This window comes from Onychostruthus taczanowskii, unplaced genomic scaffold (assembly GCF_017590055.1).
Source record: "Onychostruthus taczanowskii isolate IOZ18803 unplaced genomic scaffold, ASM1759005v1 scaffold111, whole genome shotgun sequence".
Lineage (NCBI taxonomy): Eukaryota > Metazoa > Chordata > Aves > Passeriformes > Passeridae > Onychostruthus > Onychostruthus taczanowskii.
The window spans coordinates 1,600,811-1,627,112 of record NW_024497741.1 but is presented as its reverse complement, the minus strand read 5'-3'; the positions used below and the strand labels follow the sequence as shown (position 1 = coordinate 1,627,112).

General features: G+C 36.9%; 1 protein-coding gene across 1 annotated transcript in view; it reads left to right on the top strand.

Annotated features, from left to right (window-relative positions):
• GALNT2 (polypeptide N-acetylgalactosaminyltransferase 2) overlaps positions 1-26,302 on the top strand; it is an 89,711-nt gene that overhangs the window by 29,707 nt on the left and 33,702 nt on the right. Inside the window, exons 2-3 of the mRNA XM_041424171.1 lie at positions 20,088-20,178; positions 22,637-22,790. Of these exons, the coding sequence (XP_041280105.1) occupies positions 20,088-20,178; positions 22,637-22,790 (245 nt within the window). The remainder of the gene's footprint in view (positions 1-20,087; positions 20,179-22,636; positions 22,791-26,302) is intronic.

Sequence of the window (26,302 nt, the reverse complement as noted above, 5' to 3'; positions counted from 1 at the left end):
GTTACAGCACATGGCTGTTGTGCCTTCATTTTGTAGGCTTAAAATTCTCTTACAAACAAATTATGTTAGGAATAGCTGTTCTTCTTTTAAAAAAAGAATCTGGGAAAACTCTGAATACAATACTAAACTGTGTGTGTGTAGACTTCAATGTTGGAAACATTTAATAAAGAAAAGCTTAAATTCTTGATTTAAGCAGGGCTGAGAAAGTGAATGGGCCAGAATATGTTAACTGCATGGAAAAGCTAGCTGTAGCTGGTGCTGAATATTTGACTGTAATGTTGTTCTGTAATGTTCTACTAACTTTGTCTTTTAGATAGTTTGAGTAATGTCTACAGTATACGTTCCTCCAAGGGTTTAAAAACAGAAGTTGAAAATCCTTTTCTTTACAGTCACTGTCTCAAGATGGAGAAGGAATGTTACTAGGTAATATTTTAATGTATTAAATTATAGAATTCTCACAGTTTTGCCAGGTTATTCTTCAGTTGTCTGAAAGCAGAGTTGTCTTAGCAAACAGCACCTTAATTGGTAGACCAAGGCACATATCTAGTGTACTCTTAATAAATCTTTATTATTATTCTTAATACTTAAGTATTACTCAGAACAGGACTGCTATCAACCAGCAGATAAGCATTCACACAAACTTTAGCACCTTTTTTTTTTTTTGGGTTTTCCCTATCTGATTTTGATAAAGCCCTTTTTCTTCTTGTTTGCTTCTATATAAACCTTATCAGTGGTAATTTCATTAAAAACTGTTTAAAAGATGAAAATTTGTTTGCTTGTGAGTCATTGGCAGACTAATGCAAGAACTTGATAAGATCATGAGTAGGAGGAAGAGAAATCCACACTTGGTTTTCTTGCACTGCAATGAAATTTGGCAGCCTGAGGATTCAAGAATTTAATTTCTTTATTAATACACTTTTCAAGATGGATGACATGCAGTGTGTTTTTCTAGGATAAGAGAAGTATTGATTGCCAGAACAGCTATTTCATTTTCTGTTCTCTCCCTTGAAACTCTTCTCCCTATGAAAGAAATATGTTTCTGTATAGTTTGCTGATTCTGCAACAAAAGATCTGTTAATCCAATTTTTTTTACTTATTTATTTTTTAAATTTTAGTTTTTAGCTGGGGACATTTTTATTCTTCTGCTATGGTATTTGGTTGTATCTAAGTACCATGAGAGACCAGTGGGAAAGGAGAAATACCTTTTTTGTCATATTGGTCCATGTTGCTGTGTAAGGTGCTGTAAAACAATTAAGAATTTCCCATAATAACCCTGTGTTAGCTTCTGGAAAGGCAGGCTTCTGAGATGAAACCGGTTTTTACTTTTACACAGAGATCATATGATGGAAATCTAGTTTGTTGCTAACAGATTCTCTTTTTTTGTTACAAAAGTTCACACTTTACTTGTATTGCAAGTTAGAAAGACCTGTTTGAAAGTTCACCTTAAGAATTATACAGCCATAGAATAGATTGGGTTGGAAGGGTCCTTAAAGATCATCATGCTCCAACTTCCCTACCATGGGCAGGGACACCTCCTGCTAGACCAGGTTGCTTAAAGCCCCATCCAGCCTGGCCAGGAGCAATTCCAGAGCTGGGGCATGCACAGCTTTTCTGGGCAAGCTGAGCTGGTGCCTCACTTCCCTCACAGGAAAGAATGTCTTCTTAGTATTGCATCTAAACCTGCCCTTTCCAGTTTAAAACCATTCCCCTTCCATATCACTACATGCCTTTAAGCATTAGACACCTGGGAAATTAATAGAAAAAATGGCACATTTCAAAGTTTTGTACCTTTTTTAAAGTATTAAATACATGTTGTGGTTTGGATTTGCTCATCCTTTGTTTCCCTTTTTCTTGTGTGTTTGAAAGGTTTCATGAAATATGTGAAATTTTTTTGTTCTGGTGGGGTCTCTTTATTTTGTTAAATTATATAAATTATATTCAGGGCAATTTTGGTGTAGAAGTTAACATTGTTGAGAAAATACATCCTTTCTTTGGGGTCAGCAGGAATTACAAAAATGCAAATGATTTTACTACCAGAAAATTGAGTTTACTTATGTACTTTTTAAAATGTCTTGCACATTGTTTTCAGGTCAGCCTGGTAGATCAGATTTAGTAGATCTTCCAATGTCTAGGAAAAGAGTGAAGCCTTTCAGCGCACAAGATCCTTTAGTTCTAAGGTCTCTGAGCAGTCAAGGTGGCTATTCTCATGACCAGATTCTCCTTTTGATGCCATAACCCTGCTTGCTACCTTGACTGGACCATGCCCTCCCAGTACATTATCCAAATATTTTTGCTGTGGTGTGCCCTCAGCTTTGCTAGCTCTGCCACATGAAGAGGATTAATGTAATTGAACTAGCAGAAGACCTTCTGTTGAACATCTGAGTTCACATGTCAGTGCTTGCATGCTCTTGAGCTTCACAATTTTTGCTTGAGTCATAGCTAACTTAACTGCACGCCTTGGATTCCAGACTCTAATGTAATGGTTGCTTGGAAATCCTTGGAAGCGTCTTTAGTGGAAAATGAAACCAAAAGCTGAAAAGTGGTGCTCTGTTGGCACTCTGTAAGAGATTAATAGATATCTTGATGGAAGGATGAGAAGCTTATCTTTAAAGTATTCTTTGATAGTTTTGAGTCACTACTAGAAGAGCTGAGCTCTGTCAAAGCAGAGCTCCTCCTTTCTTCTCTGTTCTGTAGATCCCTGATGAGGAGCACCTGGACAGAAATGATCCGTGTCCACCAGTTCTGCTCTTTCGTTTTTATCCTGTGTTCTGGTGTTCTTGCTTGCTGAGTTGATTGCTATTGGAAAAGGCAGAACTTTTGGTGGCATTGTGCATTGGGTTTATTTTCTTTTGTATTCAGAATTAGATATATAAAACTCATTAGAAATAAGTGAAAAGGTTTTTGGAACAATTTTTCAGCTGTAACTAAACATATTGTCAATGTGTATGTAAGAATATCCTTCTGTGTGCTGAACCGGTGTCGAAAGCAAATTAAGAATGCAAACTGCAGAGAGTCTGATATGAGAACAGGGAAAATAATTTTAATTTAGTCCTCTATTGAAAAGCAGACATGTCTTGTTTATCAATCGCATGGAAGAACAAGGTGGTGTTTTTCTTCCAGTAGATTTCTCATTTGTGTTCCCTGAGCCGTGCTACATACACTGCTTCATACACTATATTTTTTACCCTAGCTACAGAAATTAATGCTAGTGTTTAACTGGTAATAAAGCCACCTTGTCATCAAAAGGGTACAAGATTTCAGTACCTCTTTTAAGAGCTGGGAGCTCTTAAGGTCATACTGAACTTTGCTGAGAAAATGCGTTGTCATCAGGCATGCTGTTCGACTTTTAAGGGGACGAAAGTGTGAAAACTAAGCTAAGTAAAAATAGCCAATCTTTTATTTTATCTCCAAAGGAATGATTTTTTAAAGGGAACTAATATTTACTTTCTCTCATCTGTACTATGTATTATTCATACTGTTATGTAGCTTGTAGCTATTCATGATTCAGATTCATTTTGGACTTCAGAGCAGATTTATTTTTTCTTGATCCTGCTGGTGCAAAGCTCTGGGTTTCTTTTCATTTTGGACAACCATTCCTTATGATCTCTGCTTCCTTCCAGGAAGTTATGGTAGAATTAATCCCAAGATGCTTTTCCATTATTAAACCTGAGTACGCAGGGGGTTTTTTGATTGGTTTTTTTTTTTTTTTTTTTTTTTTCCCCTTAAATGCATGTGTTTGGGTTTTGTGAGTGTGAGTAAACAGTATATTATATTCTCTTTTCCCCTATCCCTTGAGAGTCCCAGATGAGCTCCTTTCTTCTGAAAAGTGTATTGACTCTGCTTTAGTTGTGCACATTCTGCATTTTTTTCCCTCAAATTGATTTATCTTTGCCCTCACTACAAATTTTCCTGTAATTTAACCTGTGTGGATCTAAGCAGATACAAAGGACTAATTGGTTAAAAAGGAGAAGCGTTATATTTTGTTCAGAAGAGAGTCCTTTTAATATGACATCTGAGGATTTGATAGCTTATATTCTCTAGATGACCTTTTGTATTATTTCCTTGCCTCCTACATTCCCTCTTCTTGATATGGTTGAGATTCTATTGGTTGTAGAGGTAGGTGCTTCCCAAAATTATTCCTAAGAATTGCAATCAGATGGGTAAACTGCTTGAGAAATACTGTGTATTTTTTGTTGGGAAGGCAGGCAAGAGAGAAAACAGCATATATACTGAAATAAGAACTACTGTTTCTCTTTTAATTTAAATCATTCTATATAGAGAAATGAATTTTAAAAAATCAGTAAACTGTTTTAATCCAGACACCCAGTGGAATGCAATATGTGTAGGAAAACTGGACTGAGAAATATAGATTAAACAGGATAGGAAAAATGTAATACTTTAACATTTTTGAGTTGAAAGTGAGAAGATGCAGGCATAGGTTCATCCCTGTATAAAGGGCCACTAAGAAATAGAAGATGCTGCTTGCAATCCACAAAGCTGGAAGTGTGGTTACCAGGGTACTATTTCCAAATACTATATTCAATAGATAAGTCTTGAATAATAGTTCATAAAACTTTGTATCCTAGGCTTAAAAAGTCCACTCTGCTTTTTACTTAGCAATATCAAGGTTATCTCATTATTCCATAAATCCAGTTTTATTATTAGTGAAAATATTTCTGAAAAGCTCTGTGAAAGAATATTTGGAAACATAAAACTTGAATTGTGTTATTTCTCTTCAGTGAGGCTAGCAGCAGTGGTTTGTAGTCACTGAAATGAACTGATGGTTAAGACAGAATCAATATCTTCCATTCAAGTGTAGTGTAAATACAGTGTATGAGTTTCTCTGTAAGTTTATCTTTGCCTCAAGCAGGTTGATTTCATTAATGCAAGATCTTCCTGTGTCCAAAAATAATCAATAAACTTGTCTGTGTACACTGCTTCAGGCTTACTTTAACCAAGGATTGAACCAAGATAATTCTCAAGTTGTTGTTTGTAGCTGTGCATTTAATAAGATGTTCCTATTACTGTATCTGAAGAGAATTGAAACCAAGAGCCTGATTAACAAGCAATTTACTTGAAATGCTTTTCCTTAAGAGAATTTATGGCTCTTATTTTAGGTTGTGGATTTTAACAAATGTTCAATTTATTATTGTTTTTCACCTACTTGAACATAATTCTAAAATTATAAGTTCCTGCTTATGAAGGACAATTCACCTCTTTCATCTTTAGCAATGGCCCTGTTGTTTTCACTAACTCAACCAGAAAAGAGAATTCTCATGGTGGTAATGAAAGCAGCTGATAGAAAAATAACCACAATAATTGCAAACCAATTTATTGCTTTGTTTGCCTATGAAGGGAAACTCTTGGCCATTTTTCTGTGTGTAAGAAAGCTTAAACGCTGCCTCTATATAATCTCAGCATTATTTACAAATATGTCCCCTTGCAACAAATGGTTAGCACTGGATATATAGCTGATAATCGGTTTTTGAGTGGTTTGCCCTAAATGCTGATGGTAGAGGGGTCACAAGTATGAGAGAGTGTAAAATCAGTAAATTTCTCTGCATGTGGCTCTGAAGCAGTAGCAGAAAACAGGCAGAGTGTTTTAGAGAACAACCACCTGGAATTATCATGTATAGATTTTTCAGCTAATGCTTGTGGTAAGCAACTCCTTTGTATAACACCAGCAGTTAAAAACATGTCATGAAAGGGAAGGGGACAGGATTGGAACAGATTGTGATGTTAGGTTGAGGAGGTAGAGCTATTGACTTTCAAAAGCAGTATCAGAGACAATTGCTGTAACCTACTCCTGTTTGTGTTGCAGCTTGATTCAGTGGTACCTGATCAATTTGAGCATCAAAGAATTCTACTCTGATTTTAAGGACTGATTAATCCTTTTTGAGGGAAGGAGTGTGGGTGTGTGAGTGGAAGAGAAAAAAGGAAGAAAGCTGGAGACATCAATCAATACTGCTTGGGACTGGCAAAAAGGTATCAGACACTTGGCTTTTGCAAAGAAGCATTCAGTGACTGGAGAAGTTAACGTGTGTCTCCCCTTCTTAAACTGTTTGTAAATGTTCTTTTGTGTGTTTCTGTAAATTTAGGGGATTTTCTCTTTCTGGATTTTCTCTAGCACTTCTTTTTTTCAGCTTTAATCTCAACTTGTGGATAATATCTATCAACAGAATAACACACACTATAAGAGCAGGTGATCTAATCTATGTCTCTGTCTTTATCTGTGCTTTCCATCAAGTGAAAAATAAATGAGTTTTCAAGGGATCTATGTGTTTAATAATAAACCTTTTAAAGCTGCTGTTATCTAAAACATATGTATCCAATAGTGAGAATTAAGTGTCAAAGAAAGACTTACTTTGAATGGTTACTTGGTGGTTCGGAAGTTTTTTCTTCATTTTCTCTCGGAAGTTTCAGGTTTTTTTCTGGTTTTGCATGTGTGTATCAGGCTTTTTTTAAGGCTTTCCTCCTGACCCAGAAAACTCCTTTGATGGGCTATCATGTTCTTTCCTTTCTTATTAGTCGCCCTCGTTCTGCTTTTGAATCTGTTGCTCAATTCAAAATAGATTTCAGTGTGTCATCTTTGACAAGCTGTTTGAAAGAAACTAGACAACGTAGCAGATAAGGGCAGATCAGATTATGACTTTCCTGAAGGAAAGGCTATATTGTGAATTTAAATATTTGTGGGTTAAGATTAGAAAGCCTAATTTCTCATGGCCTTAGTTTATAAATGCTTCTGCTTGTGTAGTTCTGTTACCTGTCGTAGTCTTAACTGAAATATTAAATGATGGTAAAGGTGCATCTAGGCTGCAGTTCAACTATATCAGTTTGGGTATGTGAGTCAAAATATAAGGAATTTTGACAGATCATATTTACTCATTAGTCTAGAAATAGCTTTTGAGTTATTAGTCTGTGTGAGAAATGTGCTACACACTACTTCTCTGAAGCTCAGTTTGTGACACTCAGCTTGTGTGTGATGGCTCAATATTTTGGTGCTTTTTTCCCCAAAATAGAAGCAAAATGGGGTAAGGCATTAGAGCAATGTGTGGGATTCTAAAACGTGGTGGCTCTAATTTTTTTGACAGCGTGACTGGTCTAAAAAGTCAAGCCAGTTGACTGTACCCACTTTATTTATCCACACTCTTCAAAGCAAGTCATTGAAAAGATAGGACATTCTGACTCATGTAGTTGAATTCGTCCAAGTTTGATGAACAACTTGTTTCTTATTCTCTAAATATTTTAGGATCTCTTATCTTTAAGGACTTTTCTAATCCCTATGACTATTTATTCTACTAGCTAAAATTGAGAATGCTGCTGTGGCTTTGGTTCAAGATGGTTGTTATTATTATTGTTTTTCTTAAGTTTTGTGAGTTCTTGTTGCTCCTTAGGGTTTGATTTGGTTGTTTGTCTTTTCTTCTTTGTGGTAATGTATCTCTTAATTTAGTTATTTGCTCTTGTGCTGTGATTGATTTCAACTCTTCTCTCTCTTGCCGGAGACCAATTAATTTTTTTTTTCTTCTATCATCTAGTAGAAGTTTAAATTTGTTGTACTTTTGAAAGTGTACTTCGTCTCTTACCCTGTGCCTCTCCCTAGTTTGCTAGTACAAATAAGTCTGTGATTAACTCTCTGTACATGCATGTATGTTTTTGTGTGTGCATATATATGTATATATGCATTCATACACATCAGTACAAGGAGTCTTTCTCCTCAAATCCTTTTATTTTCTCACCTACTTTGGGAAGACTTAAATGTCAGTATATGGTCATATATAGTGAGAAGAGGTGGAGAGCTCAGTGTTAAAAATAGTGGGGTAGTATGTGTTGTGAAAACACTAGATGATAGGAGTGACATTTTGCTCTTGTCTGTTATATACCTTTAATGACTTCCAAACTAGGTGATGGCTTTGATCTCATCTTTTGACATTTTTTAACCTTAAGGTTGATATTCCACATATTCAAAGGTATTCTAGAGAGTGGTAGCTCATAAAATTCTGCAGAATGACTTAAATTGGGCTTGAGTTAGGCAGCCTGAAAGCAGTCTGGGTTAGGAGTAATTTTTCCTGTTGGAGTCTTTTGAGTTGTTAAATTTCAAGACATTTTCATATTTTGGTAGGTTTGAGAGCAGCAAAAAAGCTTTCTACACTGCACTTGGCTTAGCTATCATGCTTGGATCAGGCTTTAATTCTGGCTCTCCCCCTCTTAGGTCAGTCTCTATGATGAGGGCTTTTTATGGAGGTTGTGTGAGATCATCGCTAAGGGTGCACAGTTGCTGACCTCTCCTCTGAGGGACTGCAGATGAATAGGCCATAACTTCAGCAACCTTTTGTTGTTAGGCCTTAGCATCCAGAAGGAGGTTTTCTGTCACCGTGATACTTTATGAAAAATCCTCTGCTAGGATTTTTCCCCTCCTGAGGAGCTGAGGGCCTCAGGAAAGAAATGTAAACAATAACTGTCTACGGCTGTGGAATGCAACAGGTGCAGCTGTGATTGGTGCATGTCAATTATTTCTAATTAAGAGCCAATCACAGATGCAGCTGCATCGGACTCTGAGAGTCACAAGATTTTGTTATTCTAGTCTATTCTTGTTCTTTGTAGCCTTCTAATCATTCTTTTCTCTCTGTTCTTTTAATATAGTTTTAATGTAGAATTTTAGTGTAATATATAAGATAATAAATCAGCCTTCTGAAATAGAGTCAAGCCTCGTGTCTCCACACATGGGGTGTTTTCCACAACAGTTTTCCATCTCTCTTCAGAATGAGATTAACTCCAGTGTGCCTGCATGGTGTGAAATCACCTTGCTGCTTGCAAGTGTGCAGAATTCCTTGAGTACCTTGGTAAATTGCCAGTCTTTTCTAAATTTTTCCCTTTGGTTTTTTCCATGAATAAGTTTCTGTATTGTTAACTTTGTGCACTCCCAGGCCTGATAGATATCTGATACACAGTGGGAATATTGAATATTTTGCACACAGGACCTAAATTGTATCTAAAGAGCTCAATTTATACTCTTGGTGTAACATTTGCCTGAAATTACTGCTTCCCTCTGTGCCTTTCAATCTGCCTTTGCTCAGGGCTGAACTAACAGTATCCCATCTTGAAGGACTACTTTTTCTGAGAGAACAGACAAACTAATACAGCCCAGATTGGAGGAAAGGCAGTGCTGTGTGTCAGGAGCAGCAAGGCAAAATGCCTGATTTCCTGCCTTGAAGCTCTGGGTCTGTGTGGTCAAAATTTTACTTATAGTGCTCTAACATTAACTTCCTGTAATAGGATTAGTTTGACTGTTAGCCTCAATAGACAAAAAACCTCCAATCTTTTTCTTTTCCAGTTGGTGCCTTATTGCAGAATGGTGTCTTTCAAAAGAATCAGTTTTGTTCTGTGTTGAGCAAAGATAAAAAGATATGCATTGTCTACTTCAAGTAGACATCTTAGTACTAAAGTTTGGCAGAAAACAATTGAAGTATAGATGTCTGTTATCTCAGTAGTGATTAAGATTTCTTCTTTCTGATGTAGGGGTCTGTCTTCCACACTTCTTGTCTTGTTTGTGATAGGCATTTGTTTCATTGTGGGATTGAGTTTTGATTTAGTAGTCCAGACTATTGTAGATGAATGATGCTGTCCAAGTCTGGCAAAAATCAAAGGTGTTATTTGCAATCATCAGTGTGAATTTTGTAGTATAGAGCCTTTAATGTTTAATGCATTAATAGAATTTTTTGTCAGAATTTTTGAACTGGAGTAAAACTTTACACTACACTAGCTGCGGACAATAATTTTTTTTTAGTAAAAATCTGCAGTTAAACGCAGATGCCGAAAAGAGATACTCTCTGTACTGTGTCACGTGCCCAGAGCTGCAGAGACCTGATCATAAATCCTAGTGTTGGGCTGGAAGGAAAATATGCAGAGAGTTATTGAAGGCCAAAGTCATCTGTCAAGCACAAGCTTTCTCTGAAGGTTATTTAATTAGAGGAGTTACTAAGTAATTTTTCAGACTCCTGGGACTTATTCCATCTCTTTGTGTTCAAAGATGACCTCCTTGAAAGAGTTAGAAGGAAATGGTTTCATTGTTTTTCAATGCCTTGATTTCTGAATCTGAAGATTAACCTTTTTCCATTTTAAAAAAGTCAAGATTTTTGTATCAGTCTTGCTTCCCCCCTGCCCCCCCCCATTGTTTTGTTAGAGACCAACACAATGCTTTTGCATTCTACAGAAAAGTTTCAAGACATGGCAACTTTAATTCCTTTATCTCAGTCTCTCTTTACTTTCCTTATGCCTGTGGTAACCTTCCATTATGGCTGAGAAAATGTGGTGTGATGTTGTGTTGCTTTATTGCAATGTAGCTCTACAGATCTCATCCAGCAAAACGTTCAACTTGTTAATTGCATCTTGTTTGGGTTTTTTTTTCTCCTTTCTTTTTCCTTAATGCAAGATAGTTTTTCTTGGTTCAACAGTTTCTATGTTTTGGTATAATATATAAGCTTTCCCCTTTGCTAACAAACTGTAGACGTGACTGTCACAGCAGTTTTTGTTTTAGATGTAATTGCATTTCTGATCTTTTGATCTCAGTTACATTTGCAGGTTTAATATTTATAAAATAAAACTAAGCAAAAAGGATTTTCTTCCAATTGCTTTCCGTTTCTGCTCTCTGTGATTGAAGATGCATGTACAAGTTATGGGGATTTTTTTTTGTTCTTTTTTACTGCATCTGGTTCTTGTATTGGTGGGGAGCGATTTTCTTATTGTTTCATTCAGATGTATATAGGTGGAGACTTACAAATGCCTGTGTTATTGGAATACTTCAATATACTTACAGTTTGGAATGCATTCATGTTGAGTTCTGCTTATTTACTCAGTACTTCAACTTTTATTTCAATTAATTAACTTCAGTTCCCTGGACTTCCAGAAAATATGACACTTTCTCATATAAGTAAATATTAAAACAAAATTTTGCTCTGTGCTTTCCCCCTTCTTCCTGTGCTAAATCTTTTTTCTTTTTTTTTTTCTTTAACAAGTCTTTCTTTAGAGAGCTAAGAGCAAACAGTGATGAGTTTGAATTCAAAGAGGATTAGGGATAGGACTTTGAAATACAGACTAATTCCTCAGACACTCCTGATATTGTAGAATTAACAAGAGGTGGCATTAAATCATGCCTGAGCATTTGTTGAGTAATTGCCTCCTTTCAAGGAAGGGGAATTTGTAGCGGTTTTGAGTGATGGGTAATGTTGTAACTAAACTTGTAATCCTTTACTTGTAATGGGAATACCCTTTCAGCACTCTTTCCCTGCTACCCTAGCTTTGCATCCAGTACCTGAGATAATTAAGTGGTTACTCTTGTGGTTTAAAAAAATCCCACCCAGGGAAATGATACATTCATACCTCTCCCCAGCTCACTGTCATGCCAAATGAGTTGGATGAGCTGATGTGCCACACCAGTGTCTATAAGGGGAGCAGTGGGGACAGTCCAGCAGGGAATTGAGATGTGGTCAGGTGTGAACAGCCCCTGTCAGCAGCAGCTGCCTTGTCAGAGTAAGCAGCCCCAGCTCCACGTGTGCTGTGCAAAGCATTGCAGTGGTTTAGGAGGATGATGTCCTGCTTTCTCTCTGTTACTGAACTAGTTGTTCCATGGGATCTTTCATCTGCTCTAAGTAGAATCAGCTGGGACTATTAAAGAGGAGTTTAGTCTAATCTCATAAATTTTTTGAATTACATGGTTTCTGTACCCCTTGGATCTGAATTGAGGCCTGTGTAGTTGTATTCACCTACTTGAACGTTCAGGTTTCACGTTTTGGAAAGCACTCGAGTGAGAAAATGAATGTGCACAATAATTCTCAAACAAGAGCTATGGACTTTGAAAGAAACACAGTGGGCAGGTACAGTTTGTATATCAAGCCATGTCCTGTTTGGAAGCTGTTGCCACTTTTTCTTCCTTCTCCCATTCCAGAAACTCATCAATTAAAACAAAAAACCTCAGAAAACAACAATAAGAAAAAACAAACAAGAAAGAGAAATATTACTTGCAAATATTAGAAGTTATGGGATAGGAATGCTATCATTATTGCTGCTGCCTAAGTATGTACTTCAAAGCACTTTTTAACTGACATCAGACATGATAACAAAATGTCCTTGGAGGTGAATATGCCAGTAAGATGTTTTTATCAAGTTGCAAATAGTAAAGTTTTGTTTCTCAACCTTTCCTTTTTGCTATTGGAGTTTTGGGGTTTTTTTTTTTGCTTGCATATCTAACAGATCAGCTCAATCAGCTCTTTTTGATTGATGATATTTTGTGATTAATATGTTCTTGGATTTTTTTTTCCGAATGTAGCACAACTAAAAGAGCAATTTAAGTGCTATTACCACTGAGTGTGTACTTACTGTATAAATCATGTAAATGTGTCTGCACTGACAAATACTTTCGGAATAGAAGGCTGTTTTCAACATTTTATTTTAAAAAAAACCCCACGAATTAACTTTTCAAGGAAATGTCTTTTGTCAACATCAATATTTCCTTTTGGAAACTAAAATTGAGTGATAATATCCTTTGATGTTCTCTTTAGTTGAAAAAATCACTGCAAATGATTTGTGATGTTTTATTTTCATAGTTTGTGGTAGGTAGTGCAGACAAGTGAGGTTTTTTTGAGACTTGATAAATTTAACAGGAAATACTGGGTCCTGTTTGTGACCTGCTACCATTCTTAGAGGTGCTTATTCCTTGCTTTCAAAGCTTCTGGTGCACTTGAGATTATTCCCTTCTATCAGTCCCAGTACCCTTATATGTTTCTCCTACTCTTCTTCCCTCCCCTCTCTTCTTGCCATCTATCCTTGTACATTTATGCGGCCTCATGAATCATGAGGATTGAGTGATCTTAGAAAAAACAGTAAAGCTTTTTAATGGCTACTCTGCAGTGTTTTTGTCCGTTTGTGTTCTGTCTGGTGTATGAGACCTTCTCCTCACTTCTGCTGCTTCTGTGGAGAGGTGACAATCAAGCCAGAAGAGACCCATTTTGCTTTTTGCTGCTTGGGCACTACACAGCAGGTGCTGATTCTGCTTCTGTCTGTTGTGGCCTCTATGGAGATCTTTGGTTGGCAGGGCTTCTTTTGGCATGAAAGACTTCAATAGAAGTAGCCTCTAGCAAGATGATGTGTTCTTACCCATACTTTGTCTGTGGTGTGGGGGGGTGTCATTGCATTGTCTTGACTGTCAGTCTGACAATCTCTTCAGCTCTAGCAGTGTTTTTTCACTGTAGAGATAAAGGAAATGAAAGGGGTGTTCTAGTTTCTGGGGTTTCTGGGTTTTTTTTGTTTCCTCTTTCTGGTGGTATATTAGATTGTCAATTTTGTAAGGCAAGTAATGTTTAATTCTCTGCTTTTCTGGTAGGTGATAATGTTGTTTTGACATTTATCACTAGAGTAGATGAAGTCTCTAGGCAAAAGAAAACATGGTTTATTAGAGGTCACCTGGAGCTGGGTGCCTGAATTCTCACGAAGCTGTATAAGTGTTGTGGGTTTGGGTTTTTTAAATTTATTGACAGGTACTTAGAGAAAAATTTAGTTTTTTGTAAAATACTGAAATATAGTCTAAAACTGTATAGCATTTGTGGGCTAATCAGTTAATCCAGTGTATGTTATACCAATGTGGGTATTTGGGAGAGAAGTCATGCTATTATTTTTAGGGAACTAATGAAAATTTGAAGATAACCTAAACTATACTTGCATGCAAATCTTCATATTTAATAGCTTATGTATACTTACTTCTTGAATAGCCTGACCTGCCCTGAGGTTTTCTGTTGCTCTTTGGCTTTTGTCAGTTGAGTAGGTCTATTTTGTCCAGAAATTAAGTAGAACCCAGATTTCCAGTTGATCCCAATTGATGTACAAATAAGTCTTCAACTGCAAAGTTGGATCAGACCTTCCTCAGAGAATATGTACACTTGTTGTATACTTGTTTTCCAGAAACCGTAAATAAAGCATTATTTTTGTTTAATCCCATTCTAGGTTTAGAAAATGACATGTTTTATGGTTGTTTTAGTACTTTGTAAAGTGCCTGTAAGCTACAAAATATGTACTTTGCACTAAGTTAAGGTAACATTTACAGAGAATGGTAGGACACCAAAGCATTTAATTTTGTCTAGAGAGTACAGCTTATAGTAATTGCCATTTTCAAAGTGTTTTGAGTGTATTGACTGAGAGTATATCTAAACACATATCCAATATATGGAGCTATCAAGGTACAATCTTCTTGATGCTTTTCTCTGGCTGCTCTTTTTTTTTTTTTTTTTTTGAGAATACAAAATTGTCTTCTTATGAGGGCTGTATGTGTTCCTTCTGCTGGAAGTTCCTATTTTTGTTCTGAGTACTCAGATAGATTAAAAGAATGTGCCTTTGACAGAAATTTACTTACACTGAGTAAATGAGTAAGAATGAAAATGAAATTGTCTTTGCTGTAATAATTTTGGACACTAACAGTGATAATCAAATAGTGTGAAGTATATAGTTTTTCAGTGTTTTTGCTTCACTTCTTGGTGTGCTTGGAAATGTCTGCTTTAGTATGCTAAGCAGGTTGGCAGTCAGAGGAAGTTAACATTTTTTATTGGAGATTTCCTGCTTGTCTTTTCTGTAAGAAGCAGCATTCCAGGCATTTGCAGAAGATACTTTATCTCTGTTTTGTATAAAACGTTTTTGCTGAGAAGGGAAGAAGTGGGTGCCCCGTAATGTAATTACATTAAATTGCTAGAGTGCTTGCCTGGCACACAGGAAAGCTGGATTCATTTACAGCAGCAGGAGAGACTGGAGTTGTGTTTCTGGAGACTCCTTGGGAGGCAGAGTGAGTGCTGGGTCAAAGTCAGGCTGAGCTGGACACTGAACTCTGCTGAAGGTCCTCCTGTGTTGGAAGGAACTGGTGCTTCAGAGCTTACTCTGCTAATGTGATGGATAATTAAAAGACTGTGAACTGAATTGGGGTGGGGGAAGGACACATAGTAAATATAGAAGGAGATACTAAGAAGTAGCAAAGAACCTTGGGCTTACTGTGTCAGTGTCTTAGTCAGCTGTCAGAGTCTCCTTTGAGCCTTTATGCTTAGTTTAGGGACATAAACTTCAGTAGGCATTACACTGTTGCAGTGTCAAGTGGTGCTCCACACATGGAAGTGCTTCTGTGTGTCTGGTCCCAATTATGTGGTCAGACCAGAAGTGTATGAAGTCCTGAGAGGAGTCATCTCGCAGTGAGAGCACCCCTTCCAAACCCGTCAATTGGTGTGACTGTTCTGTACTGCTGGGTGCAGCACAGCCTGGTATTAGTGCAGCTGGATCAAATGCTGCTCTTTGAAGGTGCTGCCAGTATTGACCTTCCTCTTAGAAAATCAGCACTAGAAGAAAATCTGTCTGCAGTAGCCCACACCTAAAAACAAGTTCTAAAACAGATATTAAGACTGAACATGTATTTTGTTCAACAAAAATACATTTCTCAATTATTTTCTCTGAGTATCTACCTGACCAGGTAGACAGCACATAACTCCCAGACATCTCTTATGCCCAAATATTGCATGCTGTTCAGCATCTAGGTTGCCTGTGAGAGGAATGGATGGTACTGCGAGCACAGTCAGCTCCCACTTGAGTTATTTCCAAACTCAAGAGCTTTTCAGAGATCTGTGTTGAGTTTCTACTTGTAAGGTCTGTGATATCTTAATGTATCTACAGATATTTCATGCTGTTAAGTTGTTCTCTTGATAGGAAGCCACTGTGGGGTTGAAATCTCTGCTATAATGAGATCTAGTTTGTAGCTGTTAAATGTCAAATCCGTGATACTTGAAACTATAATTACAGGGAAAAAAGTATTGTGGGACAAAAATAAGAAAACAGTAGTAGTTTTAAGTATGATTTTAATTTTTTTTTTATATAGAAGCAATACCTATGGACCTGGAACAGTTTAAAATTGGTTTTGATGCCAAGTGAAATAACAACTGACGAATTTCTTTACGATGCTTGTAAGGAATATAATATTCAATGCATACAAAAATACCAAAACTAAAGGGAAGTGGTCTAGAAGATTTAAATAATGGTAGTGAAATAATCCACTAATGTACATCTGTGCATAATTACAGCTTTCTAAACTCAAATTGAGTACTCTTAACTTTCTCATGGAATACGATCATGTCTTGTTGTATATGTGTAGAAATGCTGTGAAAAATGTTTGAATCCTGCTTTGAATTTGAACTACCTCATCCTTTGCCTGCAGCAGAGCAGCTGCAAATGTGTAACTAATCATTTCCTGAATCAATTTTTTTGAGTCTAGTTCTCAGAAACTAGACTCAAAAAAGCTTGATGTTGCATCTTCAACATATCTCAAATTCGGTCTTCCAGCTAGTCTTAATGGAGTGAGTTGAGCAAGGAAAGGAAAGTGAGCTGTAGTAGCAAGGTTTGTCAGTAGATGTGGGCTTTCTGAGGCATGCAGAGCTTACAGTGTCCTGAAAGAAAAAGTTGCGGCAACTCTGTGATTAATCAGCCTAAAAAACCTCTACCCCACCTTCTGATTAGTCAATTTACCATAATGAAATGTGCAAGGTTATGGCTGCAAGGAATGTTTTAACAAATTGTTAAATAAATGTACATCCCTTAGTTTCAGAGCTTTAGGAATAACAAAGCTATATAGAGAATTGAATTAAATAAATAACATTTATTTGTTATGTTAAAAATATTACCATAATATCTTTAATATTTCCCATGGAATGGACTGGAAAGGTTGCATTTTGGTTTTTTGCATGTCTTCTACTACTGAATCATAAATTAATGGGAAGTAGTGACATGATGTGTAAAATTAAAATATGCCAAATCCCTGCAACACTTGCATTTTAGCTGGTGTGCACTTATTTTCTTGTTGATATGTGCCCAGGCCTAAGAAAATAATGACATGCGCAATGGCTACAAGGTTTTATTCTAGTGGTGTTCTGTGTGCGTCTAATGTGTGGTCAATGTCTGCTAGTTGGCAGATACCTTTTTATTTGTCAGTAACTTCCAAGTGATTGTCCATGTGAATTTACATACCAAGTTGTAGCCTGAAATTGCCAGCTCTTTTTAAAACTGTCAGGAAAATATTATTTTAAAGTATTGGTGGTATTTTAATGTAGAAAAATACAGTAGCCTTTTCTTTTTAATTTTTATTCATTAGATCTCCCTCTTGTGCTCTCGTAATGAAAGAGCTGTGCCTCCTCTTAAGCAGTTTAAGTTGCTTTCAATCTCCCCTTAAGCTTAGCTTCCTGTATGAATGAGTTTTGTCAGTGCCAGCATTGTTGTCTTCTACCAAGAAGATTACTCCTCAGAAGCAAGTGGCCTTTTAAGATCGCATTAGAAGTTGGGATTTTGTTTCACTCGAGGCAAGCTGAAAAAGCAACTCTGTCTGTAGTGGTGGCAACATGGTAATGCCATTTGAACATATGATTAATTCCTATATAGCACCAAATTACCATGCTGAAGCACTTTGCAATCAATGTTATAAAGAAACTGGGTGTGTTTATGCCTATGGTTTCAATAGCTGCTTTCATCTCTTTTCATGCTCTCAAGTTCTTGCTAAAGCATATAGCATTGTTTTGCACCTAAAAAGTAGGGATTTCCCACACGTACCTTCCAAAGTCTTAATTGGATGAAAGTTAGTGCTTACAACAGTGTGTCAGTTTTAACTAAGTTGCTGATTTTAGAGCCCCAAAGTGCTAACCTAGGGCACAAAGTTCAAGGTAAATATCCCTTAATGCCCCATACTGTCCCATCATGACGCTGTTTTATTAGGAGTCTTAGGAGGCAAGCTGAGCATCAAGCAATATACAGTGACAACTTCAATCCTGGCAGCTTGGCTCATGTCAAAATGTCTGATGGCTGTGCTAAGTAGTTTCCTGAAAGGGTCAAATTTATAAGAATTCAAAATGGCATTTAACCATATGATTTCTGAATCTAACTTTGCCTTTGGCAGTTTGTTTGTTTTATAAAAAAACAGAACACAACAGCAACAAAATCCAGAGGGGAAGCACTTGATAAATAATTATTGTCAATGGCACATGCACCTTACCTAGAAGATTAATGGGAAGGCAGGGTTTTACCCCAAAGACTTAAAGGGAGAGGGACAATGAGGAAGCACTCAATAGTTTGTTTTCTTTAATTACAGGAGAAACCCTTGCATTATTACTTTTATTATTATTTCTACTGTTTAGCAGGTGTTTTGCATTTATTTTTCAACTTACATGTGTTTTAGACTCGTTACAGTCATCTGGAATAGTAAAGAGCTTCATTGAATTTTACAGCTACAGTTGATAACTTGGATTTCAATGTTTCTGTAGTGTCTTTAAAATGGTGCACAAAGCCAAATAATGAGTGAAATACAGCTTTCTCAAAACACAGCAAGTATTTATTTCACTGTTCTGGTGGGACTCTGCACAGTGACATATAATTTCCCTCAGTGTGAGTCACAAACATTCTCTTGAGATGTGTCGTGTGGTTTCAGGAGTGTGTTTTTGTGTTGATGTGGATTTTCTTTGTTAGCTTTAGGACAATAACAATAAAATTTTCTCTAAACAGAGGTATCAATTGATATCCACAAGGCACAGTAGCCCAAAGGATGTACCAAAATGAGGATATGTAGTAATGTAGTATAAGAACCTGTTAAAACTCCTTCTCTCTAGGACCCTTGATGCACAATGCTATGAAAAGCATGCATATATATATAGCAGTACTCAATTTTTAACCAATTTAGCTGTATTTCTTGGGGGCAGGGGGGAAGCATCTGTATTTAGTTTTTAATTTCAGTATTTTAGAAATATTATGCTTTTTTCAACATATTTCTAAATATTGTTGCCAACTTAGCACTTAAAGACTTAAGCTGAATTTACATTGGAAGGTTCTGAGATGCCTGGGGACAAGCTGAAATGGTATCGTTTGTGGTTGAAATGTTCCCCAGCATAACTTAGGCCTTTAACTCCAACTACTTACTATTCCATCAAAGAATTCTCCAGATGTGGCTTAGGAGCTGGGACAGCAGAGATATTTTCCAGTATGCACTTAATACACCATCACCCTGCTCTGGAGACTGGCAGATTTCTGTAAGAGATGAGAATTGTTCTGCACTGCTTGGCTTCAGTGCACTCAGTGATTAGTATAGGCAGAGTGTTGTATCTTCTTGCATGCTGTAGTAAAGGTCTTGTCTTTATCAGGATACTGCAAATATAACTGGTTTTATGGATGGGACTCTTTTGGTGCAGATTTAGAAAAGGAAACGGAATTTCTTTCGGCAAGTGTGCAAGAACAACAGAAGCTGATGGCACTTAAATCAATTGGCTAAGTGTAGTGTGCAAATTGGCATACAGTCCATGCAGTTACTAGTTTTTATGTTTTAAAGTTAGCCTCTTCTCCATTTCCAAATGCTTAATGGGGTAATTCCAGCTTCCTATTTGTATTTTTGTGCTGATAAGAATGCAAAAGTGTGGTGGTCAGGGATTTTTTTTTTCTTTCCTTGTTGAAATGAAAATGAGTTTTATAGGTTCAGAATAAATGCTGGAAATTGGAGGAGGGTGTTGGTGAAACTATTTGCCCCCCACCCATCTAAATCATCAATATCTCTGCAATCACAAATCCAGCAGAGTTGCCTGTGAAGCCCAGCATAAATTCCAATGATATTAACACATGAGAATATTTTGGAAGTATTTTTCCAATAGTAAGGCTACCATTCTGGATATAATTGCTAGATAACCTGATTTCTCTTTTCAAATAAATTTCTCTTTAGTCTGTCCCTTGTTAGAGCAGGGATTTCTTCAGGTGTTGCTTAACCTTTTTGCCCATGTAGTTCCTTTGAACATAACTGGTTAAAAGAATTCCATCTTTCCTAATAGATTTCCTTTTTTTTTCCAAAGAAGAATTTTTACATAAATTAACTGCAAAAGTCTGACTCAATTTTTGTTGTGTTTTTCAAGAAATGGAGAGAATAATCATTGTTTCTCTTAAAATCCTCATTTTCTTGGAACACTCTACGTTTAAAATCTGGAAAACTGAGTTTACTTTGAAGACACAAAACTAAATTAAGATTATTTTAAAGATTATGTACTTTTTTTCAGGAGGACCCAAATGACATCGACCCCAAAAGGAAAGAAGCGCGTGGCAATGATGTGGAAGACAAGGCACAAAGTGTGGAGACACTGCCTCCAGGTACTGCAGTAAGATTTGTTATGAAAGATCCATAGCCATAAAACATTTATCAGTGAAAGTCATAAAACACTGCAGTTGTTCTGATTCTAATAATTCTTTGTTTGAAAGTGCTAGAATTATTTTAGCACCATGTACTTCTCTGTGCTTATAGCTTCAGCATCCTTAAATCTTACCTGCTTTACTGCTCCTTTGAGATAAAACAATAGGGAGAGTGGTTCTTTGCTAGTACCTTTGTGTTGTCCTTCAATAGGTTTGAGATACTGTAAAAGCCTCTGGTACAAAAGTAGTCCATTTATTTTGGTGGATGATGCTGGCAGGCAACAGACAAGTCACCTTGGGACTGTTATTTTGACTGAAGATTCAGCCAAGGTTCATACTTTTTTAGGTTTTTTCCTAGCTTTTGATTTGGCAGATTTTCCTAACTGTGCTGCTGGTGTACTTTATTTTTTCCTCATGCTTGCTCAGTATTTGTATGCTGGAAAATAACAGGGCAATGTGATTTTTATTCTGTTTGAGTGAAATCCTCATGCCTTCAGCATGAGTTAGGAAAATTAAGTGTTAAGGAATCTTCATTTCATGTGAATGCTTCTATAAACTTCTTTTGCTGCTTAACTGTTTCACGTCAAAGAGATTTCATATATCGCTACAATTGACATACTAAAGCATACAGAAAAACGAAAATTTAATTGGAATATTTTACACAATTGAAAAAGTTTAACCTGTGACAAGGACAGCTGCTGATGAGGTAGCATCACAGGTTTTGCTTCTCTTCTATGAATCCTCACGTTTTGCTTACAAATACGTCTTGGCCAAACCTTTGAAATACTATGAGTTCTTGCAGAAAGAACTAACCAAGGCAAACTTTATTCTAAGCAGCTGGTGAAATAAATAGGATCTTTCTCCTTTTTAATGCCTTTATTAAAAAAATCAGCTCAGGTAGGGAGAAACCGATGGGTCGCGCCCACACCACCACTGCTTCCAGGAGTGGCAGGGAGGAGAAGGATGATGTAGCTGTGTCCGCTTGTATGGAGGCAGAGCTGGGGCTTCCATCCTCACGAGAAGCAGTAGGAGATTCCAGTTTTTCAGTCTTTCAGTCTGACGTTCGAGGTCCTCTTTCTAGTCAACTTCCTTTTAAGTTAGGGTGAGAGGTAAAAAGGATCTTGGCAGACACAGGATTAAGTTCCTCACCTTTAGACGTCACTTAGATCTCTTAATTCTGTGTTGGCACGTTGTTTTAGGGGTTTTTCTTCCAAGATTTGGTGAGGGGCTTCCTCATTTGCATACTAGCTCTGACGTCACCTCCCCCCCTGCTACCTGCAGCTTCAGGTGTCATTCCTCCGGGAAGCAGCAGAGGGACAATTGAGCTGATTTCTAACCATTAACAGGTAACTGAAGAAAAACTATTAAAAACAGGTGATTACAACCTGAAGTTATTAACAACAGCAATTGGTTTAACTTGTTAACTCTGCAACTTAAAAAATGGACAACTTTTCTACTCATAACAGCTGGGAACTTCCACCCCCAGGAACATGTGAGGTAGAATTTTTCTTTTTCAGTCACAGGCTCTCCAGGTACAGTATAAGCTCTTTGCTCTTGATGCCTTTTTTCTGTATCCTTTAGCCTGCCTTGTCTTAGCTACTGTTGGGAGAAGGAAAAGAAGACTGGTTATCTATGTATACCTTTTTAGCAGTGCCTTTACTTTGTGTATGTATTGAGAAAAAAATCCCCAAAAGTTGAAGAGCCTGGCTTATTTAAGTTGGTTTCTGGCAGATATTTTCAGTTATTTGTTCTGCCTAACAGACCTGTCTACAAATTTTGTTTGTGGTGTTAGACCAGCCAATTTTGCACCTTCCAGCAGTTTTTATTTCCCATTTTTGAATGTTTATGTATTCTGGACCAAACTTTCCCAGTGGCCTTAAGTATTCTGCTTGGGTATTAAAGGGAGTGGGAAGTGTCACAGGTTGAGCTATCAGAAGCTGGAAGGGTTGAAATGAGAAGCAAGACTAAGTGTGAGGTAGAGCAGGTCATGGGTTTTTCATTTCATATGTTGATTAGTAGTCTCTTATGGCCTGGTGTAACAGACCAGGAGAGTTGTTACTGCAAGGTAGTATTAGACTCTAGCATCTAGCATCAAAGGTGTCACAGACAGAACTATATACCCTTAAATCATTATTTTCTTTATTTTCAGTTAATATAGGCAAACTTCTGAATCCTTGTGGCAGTGAAGCTTGGTATTCATATTTCTGCAGATTCTTTGCATTGTTTTAAAAACTTGATACTATTTTGCAGGCTAGTCTGGACAAATTTAATAGGCAAAAGTGAGTTTTGATGTTACACTGTTAACGGTACTGTTGAAGTTGAATTACTTAAGTATTTCATCAGTTGTGTTTGGATTACTGAATGTTGTTCCTTAAATCATGGATATTAAACTGAATGTTTCCCTGTTTTTCTACTGTAGGAAAAGTTTGGTGGCAAGACTTTGATCAGGACGCCTATGTTGGTGCTACCGTGGTGCGATCTGGCCAGGATCCGTACGCACGGAATAAGTTCAATCAGGTGGAAAGCGACAAACTGCGAATGGACCGGAGCATTCCTGACACTAGGCATGATCAGTAAGTGCCAAACTGAGCCATGTTGGCTTGGATTAGCCTTTCTGTATTTATTGCTTTTGAGCTGCTTTTTCTGAAGCAGGAGTTTCCAGCTTTAGAAGGGACAGTAACAGTAAACTCCCTGATCCTTGAACAGTGGGTTAAAGAACAATAAATCTTATTCAAGTTTTTCTGTTTCCAGGATTTCCATCAGTGTGTATTATATATCCAAAGTAGTGTTGTATTTCAGTCTTTCTTTGTTCCTGTTTATCTGGTGGCATTTCTTAGTTTCTGTTTGTAAGTCTTTCACAGTGAGGATGATCAAACAGTGGAGCAGGTTGCCCAGAGAGGGTGTGAAGTCTGCAGGCTTAGGGATATTCAAAGCCCAGTGCAGAGCCTGCTGTAGCCACTTTGGATCTCAGTCACTCTGTGATTGTGTTTGTATGTGATGATTGTCAACTCTAAACCTAAAGGAACCAATTTATTCACACCCTGGTAAACACAGAAATATACTTCAGGCTGCTTGTGCAGTTTCAGGAAACAGTACCCTTCACAGTAACGAAAGATATTATTTACTGTTGGTTAGAGAACACCTTCATTTTAAAAAGGATTTAATAACTTGCATGAGTCATGCTTAAAAAAATTTTGCTCTTTAGGACTTCATAAGTTGAAAATACAAAACCTGGTTTGGTTTTAAAAACTAGGCAAGCCAGTCTTGAAACATACAATTAGCCAACTGTATGTCGTTCATTTGCCTAATTAATTCTACAGTTAGGATGAATGTATAATCACAGATTCGTAAGTAGAAGAAGCTGAAAAAGACCTCAGAAGAGGAAAGAGAACAGGAAGGTTCCTGTTTTCTCCCATAAAGCTCTTTAATCAGAAATGGCCTAGTGAAGAAAATTTGTACAGAAACTCAGTAATTTTTGAAATCCCTTGTATAATAGTGTGGGTTTAGGTTTCCTCACGCAAAGTATTTGTAGATGGAATAAATCAAGTAATTTGTTGTTAATTGCATGTTCAAGTAGGAAGAACCTGGTGTTTCTCCTGTTGCCAAGAAAGCGGGGAAAAGCACGATGCCCATGGTATTGTACTGAGGAGTTTAAAATTACTTTTGAGTTTTCTTCATAGCATACTACTTTTTTTCCTACCAGAAATGTATTCTGTCTTTTTAGATCAGGTATTCTTTTCCAAGAGTTCAAACTCAACTACCAACTTTTAGAAGTTTTTATGATTCAGATTTGCTGAATTTGGAATTTTTTAGGTACCTAAAAACCTTGGGGAGGGAGGGGGGGGCATGTCTCTAAAGACAAAGGCTGTCCTTTGAGAATAACTTAAGAGGGATGTATGGAGATAAATTACATTACAATGGCGATGTTTCTTTTAACTGTTAGTCTTGTTAGTATATGTTGGCTTGCTTAAGTCTTTCCACTAAACAGAGCTGAAAAAGAACCCAGAGAGAAGAGAGATGTTGCTGGGGAAAGGCTATATCTGAGCTGGGGTTATTACTTAGACTGTGCCATGGAGCAGATTTAAGTGCCTATCAGTCTGTGAATAGTCATCTTTTAAAGAAAAAATGAACCAAACAGAAAAGCAAACTGAAGCAATCATTCTTACAAGCTGTTCTTAATGAGTTCCCTGCTGCGTTGCATTTCATTTTCTTTCTATGTTGGGAAGAACTTTCACTGCAAAAGCTGAAAAAGCTGCATTAAATATTTTTTTGGGAAGTGTGCAATGGAAAGAACAAAAGCAATAGCCATAGGAAGAAGAATATCTGAGTATGACACACTTTGAAGCATGTTAGTTTCTAGTAAAATTGAAGGCAACTGGGTTGAGATTAAGATCTCTTGTGGAGCTATTGCAGTCTTCTTTAGGGAAAGAAACCTGGGTGAGAAAATACTTTGTTTCTTCTTAAGTAAGTTGTTATTAATTTTATTGGTGTGTCCAAGAAGCTCATTGACTTAAAAAAAAAATTACATATCAGAGTTTTTTAATTGCTGAAATTTTCTAGGCTGTTTAGAAGCAGTTTATCAGGATTCTGCTTTACATATGTAGATGTGAATGTAACTATGCATCTTTTAATACTGTATTGTTAAGTGTTTTTTTTACATCATTCAAACTTTTACTAGCAGGAAGACAGAAGTTTTCCTCATGCTTTTTGTGAAAGCCTGCTAGCAGTACCAGAAGATACTTTTGGTGCAGCTCATTTTAGCTGCTTGCCTTTGTTCTAAGCAAAAGGAAGAAGGGGGAAATAGGCAGATACAAGGTAAGAAAGGAAGTGGACAGAATTCTGAGCAGGAACATGGATTTTCACTCCAGCTGATGCTCACAAACACCACTTTCAACTGCTCTAGGAAACCTCTGTGTTTTCTTTTGTTTCATGGTAGATTTTGGAGGTGCAGAAAGTGACAAGTGGTTGTTGCAGTTGTAATAGGAAACTCGTAGAGGTGTCCTCTGTCAGTGTAAAATAGTTTCCCAAGTGGGATAAAGGATTAAATACTCCATGGTTTTTGTGGACCAATGTTCCCCATGTATGCTTTGGACTAGTGATTTCTGTTCTGATCATGTCTTCTAATTTGTGTTGTGATGCTTTTTAGGAATTGCTGTCAAGTACTATAGCTGCACTAAACTGTTTTCTTTGTCATTTGGCTATTAGAAGCTGCTGTCCTCACACTCAAGTTTTATTATTAAGTAGAGAAGAAACAAACTTTCCTGTGTCTTTAGTCCCAGTTGAAGTGAATGTTCTCCTTGCACTGGTTAAAATGCGTATTTCTGTCACAAAGTGTTTTCAAACAAATCACAGAGGTTTTGGGAAAAAATTGTTAATTAAATGAACCAGTCCAAATCTCTGGGGGAAGGAATGTACTTTTCAAGTTTTAACTGATTTTACTGACCTATGTTAAACATTGAAGGTCTTGATTGAAATTTTCAGTTCAAGTTCTATCTTAACTATTTAGTTAATCTTAACTAAATACATTTTCTTACTCTGCATGTAAAATTGTGTAATGTAAAAGTGCTGCAGCTTGAGGAGACAAAGTTTAATCTTTGTGCCAAAAATAATGACATTGTTTCTTTGGTTGGAATTTTAACTGTGGCCCTGTTGACACAGCAGAGTAGGAGGAAGACTGATACTGAGTCAGTTAAAGCAGGGATTTATGAAGTGCTGAAAATAGTGATACTTGGTGAAACATTCCTCCAGTTTTATTTGGAAGTCTAGAAGTCTTATTTCTCCCTCAGAAATACAAAGCAGTGTTCTTCTCTTGAGTTTTCTTAAAATTGAGAAGCTTCATTGCCTTGAGTAATTCCCCCTAATATGTGATCTGGCTCAAGTGCTGTCTTCTCCGAAGAGATCAATTTACATTTAATGTGACTTTTTAATTATTCTAATGCAAGTGCTTCGTGTGATAACTGCGTGCACAGTAGCTCTGTCCTCTCTAGGTAATTTGAAAGCTAGCAGGATAAAGAATAATTTCTTTGGCACAGCAGACTTTAGAGTGTAATAATTGCACATCTTTTAGCTGTCTAGATGACTTGCC